This window comes from Malaclemys terrapin, chromosome 4, assembly GCF_027887155.1.
Source record: "Malaclemys terrapin pileata isolate rMalTer1 chromosome 4, rMalTer1.hap1, whole genome shotgun sequence".
Classification (NCBI taxonomy): Eukaryota; Metazoa; Chordata; order Testudines; family Emydidae; genus Malaclemys; species Malaclemys terrapin.
This window is the reverse complement of record NC_071508.1, coordinates 116,239,734-116,256,958: the sequence shown is the minus strand read 5'-3', so window position 1 is coordinate 116,256,958 and position 17,225 is coordinate 116,239,734. Positions and strand designations below refer to the sequence as shown.

Here is a 17,225-nt window from a genome sequence, read left to right as displayed (position 1 = left end):
TAAACTGTGACAAGTCTTTTTTCTTGTCGTTATAAACATATTTACCTTTTTTGTTCCTAGTCTACAAACCTAATCCTAAAACTTCCAAATATTCATTGACTTGTATTTTTATTTCAGGCTCTTGGATTTCTCTATGCATCTGGTCTTGGTGTTAATTCCAGTCAAGCTAAGGTAACTGTCAACTCTTCACTTTTGCTTTTATTTCACTTCAGATGCAAATGATTAAATATCTTCTATTCTTATTTTAGGCCCTGGTTTATTACACTTTTGGAGCTCTTGGAGGAAATCTGATAGCGCACATGATTTTAGTAAGTGAGATTTCATAGCTAATACTCAGAACTAAAGTTAATAGAAATGCTCCTTTTTATCTAATTTTATATCTCAATTTTTAAGATCATGAATGTTTTATATTCTCTTAAAAGTGTAGGTGCACAGTTTTTAAACACTAGAGCATGTGTATACAGTGCTTCTTATTGCCTACCCATTCCATTACGGTTTAATACATAGCTTCCACCTTCTGTGGAAGGTTTAACGCTTAGGGCTTGAGTCTCCTTTCACAACTGTTTTGTCCTTATTTATCTCCAGGGATTTCAGTGAAGTTACTCCAGAGTTACACTGGTATAAATGAGAGGAGACTCAAGCCCTTAAAAACCAAAGCAGGATCTTGTTTTTCTCCATATAAAACACACAAATAGAATATGGTATATAAAATGCAAAGCCTTTAAACAGAATGTGTTAAATTGTTGCTCCTGAGGCATCAAAATCTGTTTAGTTGTTTTGCTTGACTTAAAACACAAGGCTCGTTGACTTCTCTTGCATTCATTTGTAGTGCCCTACCAAATTCACAGCCATGAAAAACACATAATGGACCATGAAATCTGGTCTTCCCCCATGAAAACTTGTCTTCTGTGTGCCTTTTACCCTGTACTATTCAGATTTCATGGGGGAGACCAGCGTTTCTCAAATTGGGGGTCCTGCCCAAAAGGGAGTTGCAGAGGGGTCACAAGGTTATTTTAGGGGGGGTTGTGATATTGCCACCCTTACTTCTGCTCTGCCTTCAGAGCTAGAGGGCCAGAGAATGGCAGCTGTTGACTGATGGCCCAGCTCTGCAGGCAGGAGCGCAGAAGTAAGGGTGGCAGTATCATACCATGCCATCCTTTCTTCTGTGCTGCTGCTGGCGGCGGCTCTGCCTTCAGAGCTGGGCTCCTGGCCAGCAACTGCTGCTCTCCAGCTGCCCAGCTCTGAAGGCAGCACCGCCACCAGCAGCAGCGCAGAAGTGCGGGTTGCAGTACCACAACCCACTTACAATAACCTTGCAACCCCCTCCCCCCCACACACACAACTCCTTTTTGGGGTCAGGACCCCTACAATTACAACATCAGATTTAAATAAGTGAAATCATGAAATTTATGATTTTAAATTTAAAATTTTTAAATTTTTAAAATTTATTTTAAAATCCTATGACCATAAAATTGACCAAAATAAATTTAGTAGGGCCCTATTCATTTGTGTTAGGAGTAATTGGCTGGCATCCAAAAAATCCTTCTGACCTTGTATTTAACAGTACGTCTAACCTTAAGCATTTCTTCTGCTGTGAAAAGTTGATGAAAGTCGCACAAGTGCATCCAACTATTTAACTGCATAAAATGTCCAATAAGTGGCTGTATAACAACTGATGGTTCCTTGCTTTTGTATCTCTGCAGGGTTACCGGTACTGGGGTGGGATAGGAGTCCTTCAGAGTTGTGAATCTGCTCTCACTCACTATCGACTTGTGGCTAATCATGGTAAAAAAAATTCATATTAACGAAGGAGAAAATCTAGAATTACCTACAATATTTGTTGGGGCATACTTCAAAATATTTAGAATTTTTATATTCTTATACTTCCATTAGTTGAACATACTGGTAGGTTAGCTCTTACAGATATTGTAGACCAATTTATGATAACTTCTTCCATGTATAACCTTTAAATTTAAGCTTTTAATTCTAAAGGATGCCAAAGTACTTCACAAATTGATATTCCCAGGCAGGATTAATCTTATAAATTAACTCATCTTTCTAGAAAAACTTAATAGATTTTTGTATTTATTTCAAAAATATCCTTCGAATTCTGGAAATTCAGAGTTAATGTTGGTTGTGGAACCTAAACTGTCTTGCATTGTGCACCATCCATGTACGGCAGAGTCACAACCAAAACTGTCTACTCCCCTGCCTACAATACACAAAATCATAGGGTAACTAGTTTGTTCTTGAGAAATACTTACTCTAATGTACAGGCGTATTTGCCCATTTTATGGGATCATGGTGGTGGTTTGATTTCAATAAAACCAGTCTTTTTGGTGGTGTGCCAAAAATGTAGCACTCAGTTGAAAGTTGTCTGCAAATGGCTTACTTTATATGTCTTAGTATGTTAACTTCATGTTGCTTTCCTTGTTTTTCTCATCTTCTTGTCACCAGTGGCTAGCGATATATCTCTGACAGGAGGCACAGTTGTGCAGAGAATTCGCCTGGCAGATGAAGTGGAAAATCCAGGAATGGCCAGTGGGATGCTGGAGGAAGATTTGATTCAATATTACCAGTTTCTAGCAGAGAAAGGAGATGTACAAGCACAGGTATGATCAGTATAACACTATGGGGTTGGACTCTTCCAGAGGCTGTTGGAGCAGTTGCAAATGTGTGAAGCTCTCAAGAATCCAGTTTTTTCTCTTACTCCCAGACTAACATGGTTACTAGAGCTGATCAGAAATTTTTCACTGAAACTTCTTTTGATGGAAAATAGTTTTATTAAAATTTTCAGGTATTTGTTGAGAAACCAAAACATTCTTGGTTTTCAAACTTAATTCCACCAATAAAAATTGACGAACAAAATTTTTCTTTTTTTTTTATTCCTCTTTTGATCAACATTCTAATGGTTGCTTTCCTCACACCCTGAGGAGGAGAGAGCTTTGCAACACTCCAACTCCTCTGGCCAGTTTAGGAGCAGAAATGGCTGGTCTGGAGGGAGCGTTGGCCAGAAGGACTGTCACAGTGCAGGGCCTTCAGGACAGAGGAGTAGAGGACTACTGAGGGCCTTGGAGAAGAGACCAATATCACCATAGTTAGGTATCTTGTCTGTGGTTGTAAGGTGGCTAGATTTAACTAGAAGAACTGTCGTCTGTAATCATGAATGTTCTCCATCCCCCTTTGTTGCTGTTCTCTGCCTCTGTTCGGTAGAACCCAACAGAATTCTACCTAGCATTACATTAGAAATGTTCACCCTAAGGAATAAACATGACACAACACTGGAGTGGCCTTTGGACCAACAACATACCAACCATGTATGGTAGCAGTGACACAGTTAAGTAGAAGCCAAAGGATCTTTGGTGGCGTTCAAAAGTGATCTTGCAGTGTTATCTAAGATGCTGTAGTTAATTCTTGTAACTATATGGAAATACTCCATTCCTTAGACTGCTGTGTGGTCACTGACGGCAAATAATCCATTGCATGTAAAACTAATTGTTTTCAGTCAAGTTAGTGGACAAGTGTCCACATCACAGCTGTCATTAATTGGCTCCTTTGTTAGCAATCTTAGCAGAGAGACCATTGAAAATAAAGTAGCCTTTCCAGGTCAGGTTTGGGGCACACTGGTAGGGCCAGGTGGAGGAAGCTTGGCCTACCACTGCCCACATTGTATCTATTCTCTGGGTAGAGGATTTTGCTGTCTGCAGAGTGTAAACATGACTCCCTTCCACTACATTTAATCCACATTAACGGAAGAAATCAGGAAGAACTGAGAGATGACTGACCATAACAAATAAAGAATTGAGAGGATATGATTTTTAAAAACTAGGGTAACAAATTCAAAGATGTTCAATCTTTTTTTTATATCATAACAAGGATCTTAAACCTGGGGGAGCCAACTCATTTGCTTTAATCACCCTTTTGCCTCAAACTGTGGTAGCTACTGAAGTAGAATAATTTTGTTTTCAAGCTTAATTCCTTTAATCTTTATCTCTGATAAACAATTTGGTATGCTGTTTGCTGTGCATGTGATTAATTTTCTCAATTTGTAATTGTATTGCTTGTGTATAAAGCTTCTGTATACAGGGGCACAAAATGCTTTAAGTTTTCATTTTATTTTTCAGGTTGGCCTTGGTCAGTTACATTTACATGGAGGAAGAGGAGTTGAGCAAAATCACCAGGTACCCATTTTATGTCATTACTGGCATTTATGCCCTAGTGATAAATATAATGATTTACAAGAGTAAATTGTCTAGTCCTCCTGAAAAACTAAAACTGTTGTCTAAACGTTGGCTTGATACAGCAATGGTGACTGGCTTTCTTAGCAAGTTGTATGCATTATTCTGATTGGTAGAAGGACCAGATTATTTCCCTGCCCCACATTAGTTGAAGACATTGGAGATGAAGTCAAAATACATGGCGCAAGATTCCTGTACATAAGAGACAACAGACTTCATTGCACATCTCAGTGACTGAGCTTTTGCATGTGTAAGAGGCTTTTCTTGGTGTGCTGATGCATAGTTTTGAAACTAGAATATGGCCCATGTTGTTTACAAGAATTGTTGCCATACAACAAATATACTCTTTCATGGCTGAATAAACAGCAAATGGATGCGTGGCTTTCAGTACTGCCAGGTGTTCACAATTCCCAGCTCAGTGCGGGGTTGGCTTATGCAATAGGAAGAAATTGGTTTGCTGCAAAGGCAGGCAGAATTTTTAAAAAGCTTATGAGATGGTAAATGAAGAGCTGATGCAACTCAGACTTAGAGTGGGCATGTCGTGAAGATGATTATTCCAGACTAATTCCTAGAAAGAGAGTGAATGAACTCTGCAGTTGTCTTTAAGTCAACTTAAAACAAACAAAAACATCCTTTGTTCAGCATTGTTTTTGATCCATATGTATCGTTCAGACTGGGCACAGCCACAGAGTCTGCACTGAAGATGGAGGCAATTTGAAATACCTAACGTGCAGTTTTGTGACTGCCAGAGTGATCAAGTGTTCCCACTCGCCTCTCAAGTATCAATCAAGAATTTAAAACCAAGAAGGCCTCTTAGAGCCAGCAGCTAGTTCTGGTCAAACTGAACTTTAAATTTAGCCGACTTAAATGAGCTTTTCCTATTGACATCAAACAGTCCTGGTATTCAGCTCAGAATAGTACAAAATCAGATCTAAATATCTACCCAGACTGGAAAACATTCTATAGACACACATGTCCCTGCAATTAAGTTTTTTGGGATGAGTTAGGCTAGGCTAATAGGGCTCAGCTACATAGACTGCTCACAACTGGAAAAATGAGGCATCGCCTCCCTGAATTTTGGAGGCATGCCAGGCCCAGAGTGGCTGCTGGTCTAGGTATGCAAATTATGTGGGGGAAATCTCCTATTATGTATATTTAATCATTCAGTTGACTTGGGCAAAATGTCTAATTAAACAGCTCCTGTTTCCCAATAGTGACACTCAACTTTGTGTTAAAATCTTGGGCAGGATTTTGGCCATTCTGTGCTTAAAAATCATGAGCCATTCTGCAGATAGAGGAAGACCAGGCAGGTTTCATGCATGGCAGGTTGTCCTCCGACATTGTGTGCAGCCTTTTCTATGGCACCGAAAAAAAATGCACCTGGGGGCAGTGCTCTCAAAATGTATTATGGAAAAAGAATTGTAATTATAGAGTGAATTTACCTTATGCAAGTGCCTAGAGAATTCATCTTCTGAAACAGGTTGATATGAAGCTGCTTTGTAAATTGAAATGCATGGCATTATTTCTGACCCCTCTTGCTAACTCATGGCATGCCAAGGGATGTTCATCTTCATGTTGGAACCTTTACTGTACATCACAAGCAATATTTGGTAATATAGCTGTTACCAATGGAGTGTAATATAGAATCTACAAACACTATTTGTTTATGGAAAGGAAAAGCTTTTATTGACTAAAATACTTTTGGATTCTTTCTCACAGAGAGCATTTGAATACTTCAACCAAGCAGCTAATGCTGGTAACTCACATGCCATGGCCTTTCTAGGAAAGGTAAGACACAAGTATTTTCCAGAGCATGCAAATGTGGATGACTGTTTCATTGGGGGCTGCTGGGTACTCTCCACTTTTTGAAAATCAGGATGATTATTTAGTTGCCTAATTAAAGACTTGAGCTCCTCAATTAGGCATTCATTTTAAAACAAACAAAGCCTCTTTAGAGAGACAAGGAGGGTGAAGTAATCTCTTATTGGACCAACTTCTGTTGGTGAAAGAGAGACACTTTTGAGCTACACAGAGCTCTTCTTCAAGTCCTAATGCTTTAGAGGAAGGTGTAAGAAACTTCACAATAATCTGTCTCCCTGAGCAGCCACAATAATACAAGAGTGTTAGCTCTGCCTTATTGACTCCTAAGCCTTTCCAGCATATTAGGTCTATGTGTGTATGGTATACACTACTGTTAATGGAGCAATATGGTATCTCAACTTTTTCCAGAATGCCTTTTGATGAAATACAGTAGTTTCCCATAACAAAGCCTCCTAATCAACATCATCTTATTGGTTAAAGAGCAATTTCTTTTCATAGATGTGTTTTTCTTTTATTTTTAAAAGACAACTATTTAGCCTTAGTCTAAAAACACATCTTTTCTTATCAATACATGTTAAAGTTTGAAAATATACAAAAAAATTCTATTTAGTGCAATGACAGACAATAAAAGAAATGGACATGAATTCAACATGGAAAGTTAGTTGAGGTTCTTCACTTCTCCCACTTAAAACTAAACTATGCCCCTTTCTTAATTAACTGTTAATTGTTTTGTCTCCCAGATGTATTCGGAAGGAAGTGATATCATACCCCAGAGCAATGAGACTGCTCTTCAGTATTTCAAGAAAGCTGCTGATATGGTATGGGGTTTTTTTGTTTGTTGTTTTTGTTTTTTGTTTTTTTACTCATGAGTTAGAAATATAAAAGCCATATCTTCTGAAAGGTAGATAGTGATTGGTTCACGAAAGTCTCCCTTTGACTTCATTTTTTGTGACTTAAATAGCTAAAAATTCATATGTAAAGTACTTTACAAACATAGACTGTTTCATAAGACCTAAAAATAATCTCCTGACCACAGTGCTTCGTGGAGTCCGCTCAATGTAACAGGTGCAACAATTCTCTTATGACCTGCAACTATTGATTCTGTTCTAGATGTTTAAATCCCATCTCTGAATTTTCCCTGCAGTGTGTGTGGGGTGTGTGTAGTCTTCACTTACTCTCCTAAATGGTTGTATAGCATAGCTGTAAATTAAACTGACACTGTGTTCTATCATGGGCTGCAGTTTTTCTCTTGTCCATGCACCATATGCTTTCATTTCCTTTGATAATATGTTCAGATTATCTCACTGAGTTTTAAATACGAAAGAAGCTTGAGCATTTAAAATGTTTATTTTATGGGAAGATTAACTTGAGGCAGAAGTAGCTTTTTGGGAAAGAAATACAGTGTATGTATAAAATGTGGTGAGAATGCAGTTCTTTGGGTTTTGGGATGAAGTGCTAGTACTTTCCTTGCTCTTCTATGCCCTGCAAGATAACTAACGTTAGCAACTTGATTACTGCTTGAATTTGTCATGATACCTGGGGTGAGATTCTCATTCCCTTTCCAGACCTTTTATACCACTCCAGCACTTTTTACCCAGCGTAACAGAATCCTAACAGCCCTGGCTGGGGGAGAGTCCCTCCAGTGCATGCACTGTCGAAGACAGCTGTGTAAAGCTGCCTTCAGAGGAACACTCACAAGCCCTGGTATATGGAGATGGGTGTCGGGCAGAGCCATAGCACACAGTGCTGTAGAGATTGTAGGCAGTGCTGTAGGCCATAAATTGACATTCCAGAGAAGTTGTCATAACTTAGGGCCCCAAGGCTATTTGCTACACCACGGGCCCCTCCAGCCCTCAGAACAGCCCAGACTCAGGAGCACATAGGTGGCTGAAAGCTACCTTAGTGCCACCTCCCCTTGGCCTGCAAGTTCTGTGCTGTGTCTCTGAGAGGCACAGCACAGGATCTTACTTCTGGTATTGGGTATACCCTAGTTTTCTTCTGAAATCAATGGAGTGGTAACAGAATAAGGGTAGCACAATAGGTGCCAAGGAGAGGCTAGCACCCTAGGGCTTAAAGAGGGACTATGGCCTATTAAAGAGTTTATGAAAATCTGTTCATCTTCAACAGTAGCTATCCTAGAGGGAATTAAAGGACATATTAAATACTTTGGTAAAACTTGTAGCCAGGTCCCCCACCTTTTTCCCCTCCTTAAGAAAAACTTTCCTTTGTTGTCAGGGCAATCCAGTTGGACAGAGTGGGCTAGGAATGGCTTACCTGTATGGAAGAGGAGTTCCAGTGGTAAGTCTGAATAGTATCTTTTCAGTCCTGATCACCTAGCGGAAAAACCAGTCAATTTCTAAAATACCTTGGTTGGTAGAAGAGAATTATGTGTTAGGTTACATAATCTTATTTGCTGACTTTTCCTTCATATGTAATCATTTTTTAGTTGCTCAAATCCTATGGATATAAGTCGTGAAAGTAAAATTCCAGTACTGAGAAACATACCATGATATTTTCAAATAACTTGAACACCCAGTGCCCATTAAAGATGTTACTAGTCACAGAACTGAAATAATTCCTAAAATACAAAACATACTATAAAATACTTTTAAAACCCAGCTTTATTTTGTCTTGCAATTTAGATGTAGTTCTGAACTATTCCTATTTATTTCTTGGTTCAAGGACACGCAAGTCTATGTATAGATTTTTATGGAAATCTGCAGAGACAAATGCTTACATCACTTGCTTTGCTAGTGATCCCATGTGCAAGATATACCTTCCCGGAGCTCTAGGTGTTCAGCTTTGCAAACAGATACATTCAAAATTCAAGGTGTGTCTGTAGTTGAGCTGAACTATTTCAAAGCTAAATCATGCAGCTAAGAGGTTCTAGAGCTGTTTTCTCCTGAAACAGTACAACGTGTCCATTCCATTTAGCTAAACAAACTAATTATGTCTATGCACAGCACTGCAATCAGCTATTGTAGTAGCAAAGCTTTATGGATACCCATCCTATGGCTACTGGCATAGATTTTTGAAGCAGAGATTTGTTGGAGAACCTGTAAAGTATTTAGTGATTTCTTGGGTGTCCTAAAAGACTGAGTTAATAGCCCCATTTTCGACACTTGCCATCAAGTGCTAGAGAATAGTCTACTCTGAAGAGTACATAAAAATCGTAGAAACATAGGGCTGGAATGGACTGGGGGGGGTCATCTAGTTCAGTCCCCTGCACTGAGGCAGGACCCTAGTATACCTAGTCCACTCCAACAGGTGTTTGTCTATCTAGCTTGTTCTTAAAAACCTCCAGTGACAGGGATTCCAAAATTCCCTTGGAAGCCTAGTCCAGAACTTCACTACCCTTATAGTTAGAAAGTTTTTCCTAATACTTAATCTAAATCTCCCCTTGCTGCAGACTAAGCGGAATACTTCTTGTCCTGCCTTCAGTTGACATAGAGAACAATTGATCCCCATCTTCTCCGTAACAGCCATTAACAGTTTGAAGACCATTATCAAGTTCCCCCTCACTCTTCTTTCCTCAGGAGTAAATATGCCCAGTTGTTTTAACTTTTCCTCATAAGTTTTCTGAACTCCATCCAGTTTTTCCACATCTTTCCTAAAATATGGCTCCCAGAACTGGCCACACGCTCCAGCTGAGGCCTCACCAGTGCCAGGTAGAGCAGGACAGTTACCTCCCGTCTCTTACATGCAACACTCATGTTAATACACCCCCCAAGAATGATCGCTTTCTTCACAACTGCATCACATTGTTGTCTTACTCAACAGAACTCTTCTTTGTGTTTTATGTGTAACTTTTCTACATAGCTGGACAAGAAGCATTAATGTATTTATTCTCCTGTTGTCAGCAAAAACATATCTTATAAAGATTTATGGGCATATAATCAATTTTTGATGCACAGATGCATTCATACAAGTCCATCCTCATTTTGATGAGGATATATCACCTTAGTGTGCCACCTTGCTAGGCTCTATAATGACTCAACCTGTCTTCCTGCAGAATTATGAACTGGCATTAAAGTATTTCCAGAAGGCTGCAGAACAAGGATGGGTAGATGGACAGCTTCAGCTGGGCTCAATGTATTACAGTAAGTGGCTTCAGAATATTGTTGCATTAAATATTCACTAGATGGCGCTAGGACAGTAGGAGTGTGTTTAACATATGAGTCAGTACTGTATATTCATCACAAGAATTTAGACCACCTAGCACAAAATATAGTAAAATAGTCTTTATGTTCCTTCAGTTTGAATACTTAGACCTTACCTGATGGAATTTTTCTTAACAAATTGCCTTCAGCTACTGTTACTTAATTGTTTAAATTAAAAACACAAATACTATATCCTTCATTTTGGTTGCAATTCTGCCTTTGTGGGGTATTCATTCGCAATCTCTGAATAGTGTTGACCTCTGGTATGGCTTCTTTCTTTGTAGATGGCATTGGAGTGAAGAGAGACTATAAGCAGGCTTTGAAATATTTTAATTTGGCCTCCCAGGGTGGTCATATTCTGGCTTTCTATAATCTGGCACAGATGCACGCCACTGGCACCGGGGTGATGCGCTCCTGTCATACTGCTGTTGAGGTGAGGACCTCTCTTCATAAACTTACAACCCAGGCTAAGTTGTAGAGCTGCTCAGGAATTTTTCGATGAGATGATTTTTGTGGAAAATGCTGATTTGTCAAACAAAACTGTTCGTGAGAGGCGATCAGTTTTGTTCTGAAAAAAAATTGAAAATGTCTTGTCTTGATGCTTCTGAAATAAAAATTCCAGGTTTTTTTGTTAGCTTAAATTTCAAAACAAAAAATAATATTCTAATTAAAAAATAGGTCACAATTGAAACAATGTTTCAATTGATTCCAACCAGGTTTTTTTTTTTTTTTTTTTTTTTCAGACTGTTTATAAAAATCTTCAAGATTTTGACTTTGTCCCCATACAGGACAGGAAAATTTTCAAATTCTTAAACGTTCTTGGGACAGGAAAAGGGTTTCCCATGTAATTCTAGTAATATGTGAAACTGAGTGAAATGTACTGACTGTGTAAGTAAGTTGCAACCCAGTTGAAATCAGTGGAATTGTACACTTCTCCCAGTCCCCACTAGCATTGAATTTTTCCTGTTGAGTTTGAACCCTATTTCACAGTATAACTTGATAAATGAACAAGCACCTATATATTCCAGGCAAGGTTCCTGGATTCTGTGGCACTCTGCAGTGGCAGACTGGAAGTGTTGCAATAGCTTCTCTTAAATTAGAGAAAAAAAAAAAAAAGCGGAGGCGGGGGGAAGATTTTTACTATGAAAGCAAATGATACAAGCAAGATGGTAGTCCCTATTTATTTTGAAACTTGAGTTCTCCAGCTGGGGAGGGCTTCAAGATTATCTTTGTAGTGGAGAGCTAGAAACCTTTTTTTTTTTTTTTTTTTAAGCTGAGGTTCTGAAGTAATGTGGATTCTGCCACAAATTTTGTGGATGTGGGCCCTGTGCACAAAAACATGCAATACAGACAATTTTGAATTCTAAACAGCTCTTTCTTAAGAGACAAGAAAACTGGTGACCTAATTTTTCCTTATGCTGTCTTGTCTGGGATACGTATTCACTTTGCTTGGGTTACCACTTATTCTTCACACTGGTTGAGGTATGGACCTCCTACAACAGTGACTGCCTTTTGGATCTAGAGTTATACTCGAAGAAACCTAGTGTTTTACTGGTTTGTTTTGAGGCTGTTGTATTCCTGCTGTACTTCCATTGTTAAGGATTTGCTATTAGACTATTAAGCCACTTAGGTCCTCCTTCTAAGTTTCTTCCTGTTTCCAGAACCATTACTGTCCACTTAAATAAACTGTTTCAAAGGCTGTCTAAGATGTACCTCCTCTTATCCTTTAAACAATAAACTTCTGAAGAAGCTCCTGATAATTGTGTATTCTTCGTTTTTTTCCTAGTTATTTAAGAACGTATGTGAACGAGGGCGCTGGTCTGAGAGACTCATGACTGCCTACAATAGCTATAAGGATGGTGATTCAAATGCTGCTGTGGTTCAATATCTCCTGTTGGCAGAACAAGGCTACGAAGTGGCACAGAGCAATGCTGCCTTCATACTTGATCAGAGTAAGGGGCTGTGCTTGTGTCAAACAATAGCTCATTGTGGGTTAGTGGTAACTGTCCATTTAACATGCAATGCATCATCAAGCAAGGCATACCTAGGATTAAGTAGCTGGTCTGAACTAATAAGATTTCTTGGAAAGCAAGAATTCTTCCCCCATCCTGACTGCCTCCTATATTCAGAAGTTATTGATTCTGTTTCTCTTGCCCTGTAAAGATATTTGTCTGATCTGAGTGTTAATGAACATTTGAAGTCTGACATACCTGTGTTACGGAAAGAGAGGGTGAGACAGTGAGGCCTAGTGCTTTGCTTCTTAGTGGAGAGTTGTTACCCTCTTATTCTTGACTAGAAACAATGACAAATACTTAGCTGGGCAGCTGAGCTCTTTCATTAGACTTGAAAGAACTGCTTAGTAATTAAATCAAGCTTCACTAAAAATGGGTGACCAGAGTAAAGTCTGTTGCAATACAGCACGGTTATCAGAACATATTAGAAGTATAGTGAAACATGTTTTTAAAAAAAAAATCTAGACATTTATCAGAAAGTGCAGGAACCCAGCATTTAAGTTTTGTGCGGATCTCAAAAACACGACTGCTATGGGTTTTGTGTAATTACCTTACTAAGTAAGTCAACCTGTTGACTGCTAATAGACGTCATAGTTTTGTTTTGTTTTTAATGATGCTAAAAGGTGCAACACAGCACCTTGATGGCTTCAATATCCAGAAAGGATACAACAGTGGCAGGGCATTTTGGAACTTGTTCTGTCAATATGTCTCAGTCTTGATCTGGAAGACAGCACCTCTAAGAGTAAGAGGGCAAGTTTCCATGGACTCTGAGACTGCCATTTGTGGTGTCACTCTTAAGAAGTGATCACATGTCCATTGGGGACTAGACTGACACTAATTCATTTTACATAGGGTATCAATTGCTGGCACATAATATTTCAAATTTGAAACCAATACTTTAGAGTTGAACGGATTTGAAATGGAATATTAATCTCTTGACCTATGCAGCACTTCCCCAGCCATCCCTTTGTGTGACACTGTGTCAATAAAAGCCTAAAACTTCCACACATTTCTGAAATGGATTCTAGCACTGCACACTGTGTGTAATTTTTCTTAACTACTTAGATCCTATCCCTTCAACCATGCTTGGAGGTTACACGCTTTTGAAACTTGTACCCCAAGTTAAAATAACTAGAATTGTTCAACTCCTGTGTTCAAAAACTGTGCTTTTCAAGGCCAGATTTTCAAATCTGCCTAGTTTTCATTGAAAACAGTGGGAATTGCTGAGGCCTGAGCTCTTGAAAAAAAAAATCTGACCACTGTATTAGATGCCTACATGGGAGCTAAAATTGTGATAATCTGGCCTCATTAAAGTTGCTAAGTACTCTGTTATCTGCAGCACAAGTTGTCTACAAGAGAAATAAACTTTATATTGTAACATGTCATATGTTTTCTAACTTGGCTGCTCTACGTGACTCCAGCTAGAGAAATCTAGGGAATGTTGCGCCATATGTGGATTGCCCCTTTGTACTTCTGGTCCACATGGGAACTTAGAAAAGGGTATAGAATGGGAGGCATAGAGGTAACTACACCAGCTTTACACCACTCAAAATTCTGTCCCCTTTGCACCACAAGTGCAGCATAGAGAAGAAAGAACCAAAGGTCAGAATCTGACCCGTGACCTCTGAGGCACAGCCGTTTAATCCAGCTCAGCAAAGGTTTTTGTAAATGGTGAACATGGACACTGAGATGCACATAATCAGGAAGACAGTATGGAGGTTCTGTGCCCTGTTCCTGCTTGACTTAATTACTTCCTTTTTTTCCTGCAGAAGAAGCCAGCATAGTAGGAGAGAATGAGACTTATCCCCAAGCCTTGCTGCATTGGAATAGAGCAGCCTCCCAAGGTGAGTCACAGTTCAGTGATGACAATTTCACTTTGGGCACCTGGTCTAGTTTATTATCTACAGGATATATATTAAGTAAGTTACTCTCTCCTTTGGAATAAAACAAGTGTAGTATCAACAGACAGTTACTTTCTGGGTAGTTCCTTGACTGAAGTATTCTGCTGTCTGTCCAGGATTTACTCTTTATCCAGTTTTCAATATGAGAATTGGCTCACATGCTACTTGAGTCTTCTGGGATTAGAAGAGATTCAGTGACTTTCAGCTCTGCAGTATTACACTTGCTGCCTATCTTATAGGCTTTCCTACTAGCACGGCTACTGCTCCCAGTGATTTCCCTTCTAAATCACTACTTTGAAGGATTTATAATTACTTCGACAATAATCAGACAGTGTTTTTTGTCTGTCTTAAATCTGTTTGATAGTCCTTGATTTGAGTACAAACAATAGTTTGCTGGTTTGGAGCACATCTCTTGGGGGTCATGACTCAAAGAACAGATTTATTTTTCAAAAAGCTGTTTTGCTGGCCATTGGCCAAGATTAAAGTAAGTCCTGGTGCTGTTAGAGAGACTGGGTGAGAAGGAAAAAGTCAGATATTTAAGATTCTTGCAGATGGCACATCCTCCCAAGCATATGTTGGTTTAACTGTTTCTGAACTGATCCTTGAAGGATGTAGCCACTGACTGTCCCATGGCTCCTTTCATAAGAGTAGAGGTTTACCCATGTGTGGTTGGGAAACTTGCCTCTCCACATCAGGTATGCTCTGTAGTGCTTACCTGGTGCCCTTCAACCCAGAGATATTTCAGTGGTATCATAGAGACAAGGTAGGTGAGGTAAATATCTTTTATTGGACCAACTTCTGTTGGTGAGAGAGACAAGCTTTCAATCTCCAGTAAAAGATATTACCTCACCCACCTTGTCTCTCCAATATCCTGGGACTGACACAGCTACAACTACACTGCATATGATGATACCTTCGTTTTCAGTGCACGAGGCATCTGGGAATCCTTCAAGTGAAAGGCCTTGTATAAATGTATAAACTTACATTATTTTTCTGGATAATAACTTCAGTTACCATTCAAACTGGCAATGCAAAGTGTGAAATTATACATAGGATCTTAAACAGCTTAACGTCGGAGGGACAGTGTAAAATGATCTGTCTCAACTTTGACTTGTTTTTCAGACTAGCTGCAAGTATCAGTTGTTGTAAACAATACACTACTATTTGACTACTGAGACCTTGCCTCCTTGGCAGTGTGCCCCAAATCAGTGGCCAACCACTAGTGTAGTTGCAAATGCCTGGTGTAGACAAGTTAGGATATGATTGTGTTGATAGGGCATATCCTGATTAAAGCAGGGGTAAGCTCCACCACTGCAAATTGCAACTTGCCTTTTCTAAACGAGGGGTTTGCACTGGTGCAGCTATATCAGCAACTGGATACCAATGGGTTAAACAGGGGCAAGTTTGCAATGTAGACAGGGCCTAAGGAATTGCCAAAAAAAAAGCAACCCTGCTTTATATCTAAAACTTAAGTTGACCTAGTTACATAGGGGCTGTGAAAAAATTTCACACCCTGTGCAATGTAGTTAGGTCAACCTGACGTTCATGGTAGATGCAGCTAGGTTGACGAAAAAATTCCATTGGTTTGGGTAGCAGCTCTGGGAGAGATGTATTTACTATAGCAGTGGAAAAACCCCTTATGTTGCTGTAGGAAGTGTCTACGCTACAGTGGTACAGCAATGTAGCTGCACCTGTGCTGCTGTAGCATTTATAGTGTAGACATACCAAAAGTCTTTGGGCATGTGGCACAGATCTACAGTGTTGGCTCCAACAAAATATTGGAAATGTGAGAAGATTGATGTATGAAAAGGACTAACACACCAACCCTTTTGGCAATTATTTTTTGAAAAAGCTAAAACTGTAAAAGTGTCTCTTAGCAGGCGGGGGTGGGAGTATATTTTTAAATTAGCCAATATAAGGACATTGTAAGGTAAAATATGTAAGGTAAAAAATTAGCAAATAAAATAGTAGCTGAACCATTCATTATGCAAGACACTCGAACATGTTTTATGGCTTTCCCAGAGGCTTCAGTCGGTCTTACACTGCAGTTATTTTGCTAATACTGCTGTGAATATGGAACCCTTCATCATTTTATTACTTTGAACACTTACATGAAAGCAGGACAGTTCAGCTGCTGATGCTCTTATTAACACCTTGGGAATAAAAGATTTTGTGTTTTCATTGTGCAAGAAGAAAAATAAAGCAAATGATATGATTTACAAGACATTGAAACAAAATGCTTTTCTAGAAATCATCAGTGCATCTTAAAATGAAACTAGAGGCACACCTTGCATATCTCACTCGTCTTATATTTGTACCGTCTTTCCTCTAATTAGGTTACACTGTTGCTAGAATTAAGCTTGGAGATTACCATTTCTATGGCTTTGGTACGGATGTTGATTATGAAACTGCATTTATTCACTATCGACTGGCATCAGAGCAACAGCATAGTGCCCAAGCCATGTTTAACCTGGGGTATATGCATGAGAAAGGACTGGGCATCAAACAGGTGAGCACAGCTTGATATGAGTAATTAGTTTTATTCAAAGTATTATTTATTAATAAATATATTTGTATTGCAGTAATCCCTAGAAGCCCTAACTGACATCCGTCCCTACTGTGGTAGGCACTATATACAAGCCTAAATAGACCAGACTGACAACGGGTGGAAGGCAGAAAATATCATTAGTATCTCTATTTTGCAGATGGGGAACTCAAGCACAGAGAAGAGTGACTTTCCCCAAAGTTGCAAGATGTCTGTGGCAGACAGGAATTGAACCCAAATCTCCTGGGCTAACACTTCCAAAGCGTCCTAAGGGATTTAGGAAGAGGGAATTGGGTGTGCAAATCCTTTAGACATCTTTAAAATCTCAGCCCAGAGTCCCCATCCAGTGCTTTAGCTCCAAGATTGTCCTTCCACTCAGAGGTCGTGTTCAGGTGCTCTGGAGATTGCCCATCAGGCTTTATGCATCCTTATTCTTAAGCAACAAAATAGTAGCCTTTACTGTCTTGCGATATTAGCTGTGATCTCACATTGAACTAAGCTATGATTCTCTCCCCAAACCACACTCCTTTAAAGAGAAGCCAACACAT

General features: G+C 39.3%; 1 protein-coding gene across 1 annotated transcript in view; it reads left to right on the top strand.

Moving 5' to 3' along the window:
- Window positions 1-17,225, top strand: part of SEL1L (SEL1L adaptor subunit of ERAD E3 ubiquitin ligase) — a 48,050-nt gene that overhangs the window by 25,054 nt on the left and 5,771 nt on the right. Inside the window, exons 7-19 of the mRNA XM_054025022.1 lie at window positions 118-171; window positions 249-308; window positions 1,704-1,785; window positions 2,458-2,612; window positions 4,125-4,181; window positions 5,958-6,026; window positions 6,800-6,877; window positions 8,295-8,357; window positions 10,072-10,159; window positions 10,504-10,652; window positions 12,006-12,171; window positions 14,001-14,075; window positions 16,469-16,641. Of these exons, the coding sequence (XP_053880997.1) occupies window positions 118-171; window positions 249-308; window positions 1,704-1,785; window positions 2,458-2,612; window positions 4,125-4,181; window positions 5,958-6,026; window positions 6,800-6,877; window positions 8,295-8,357; window positions 10,072-10,159; window positions 10,504-10,652; window positions 12,006-12,171; window positions 14,001-14,075; window positions 16,469-16,641 (1,269 nt within the window). The remainder of the gene's footprint in view (window positions 1-117; window positions 172-248; window positions 309-1,703; window positions 1,786-2,457; window positions 2,613-4,124; window positions 4,182-5,957; window positions 6,027-6,799; window positions 6,878-8,294; window positions 8,358-10,071; window positions 10,160-10,503; window positions 10,653-12,005; window positions 12,172-14,000; window positions 14,076-16,468; window positions 16,642-17,225) is intronic.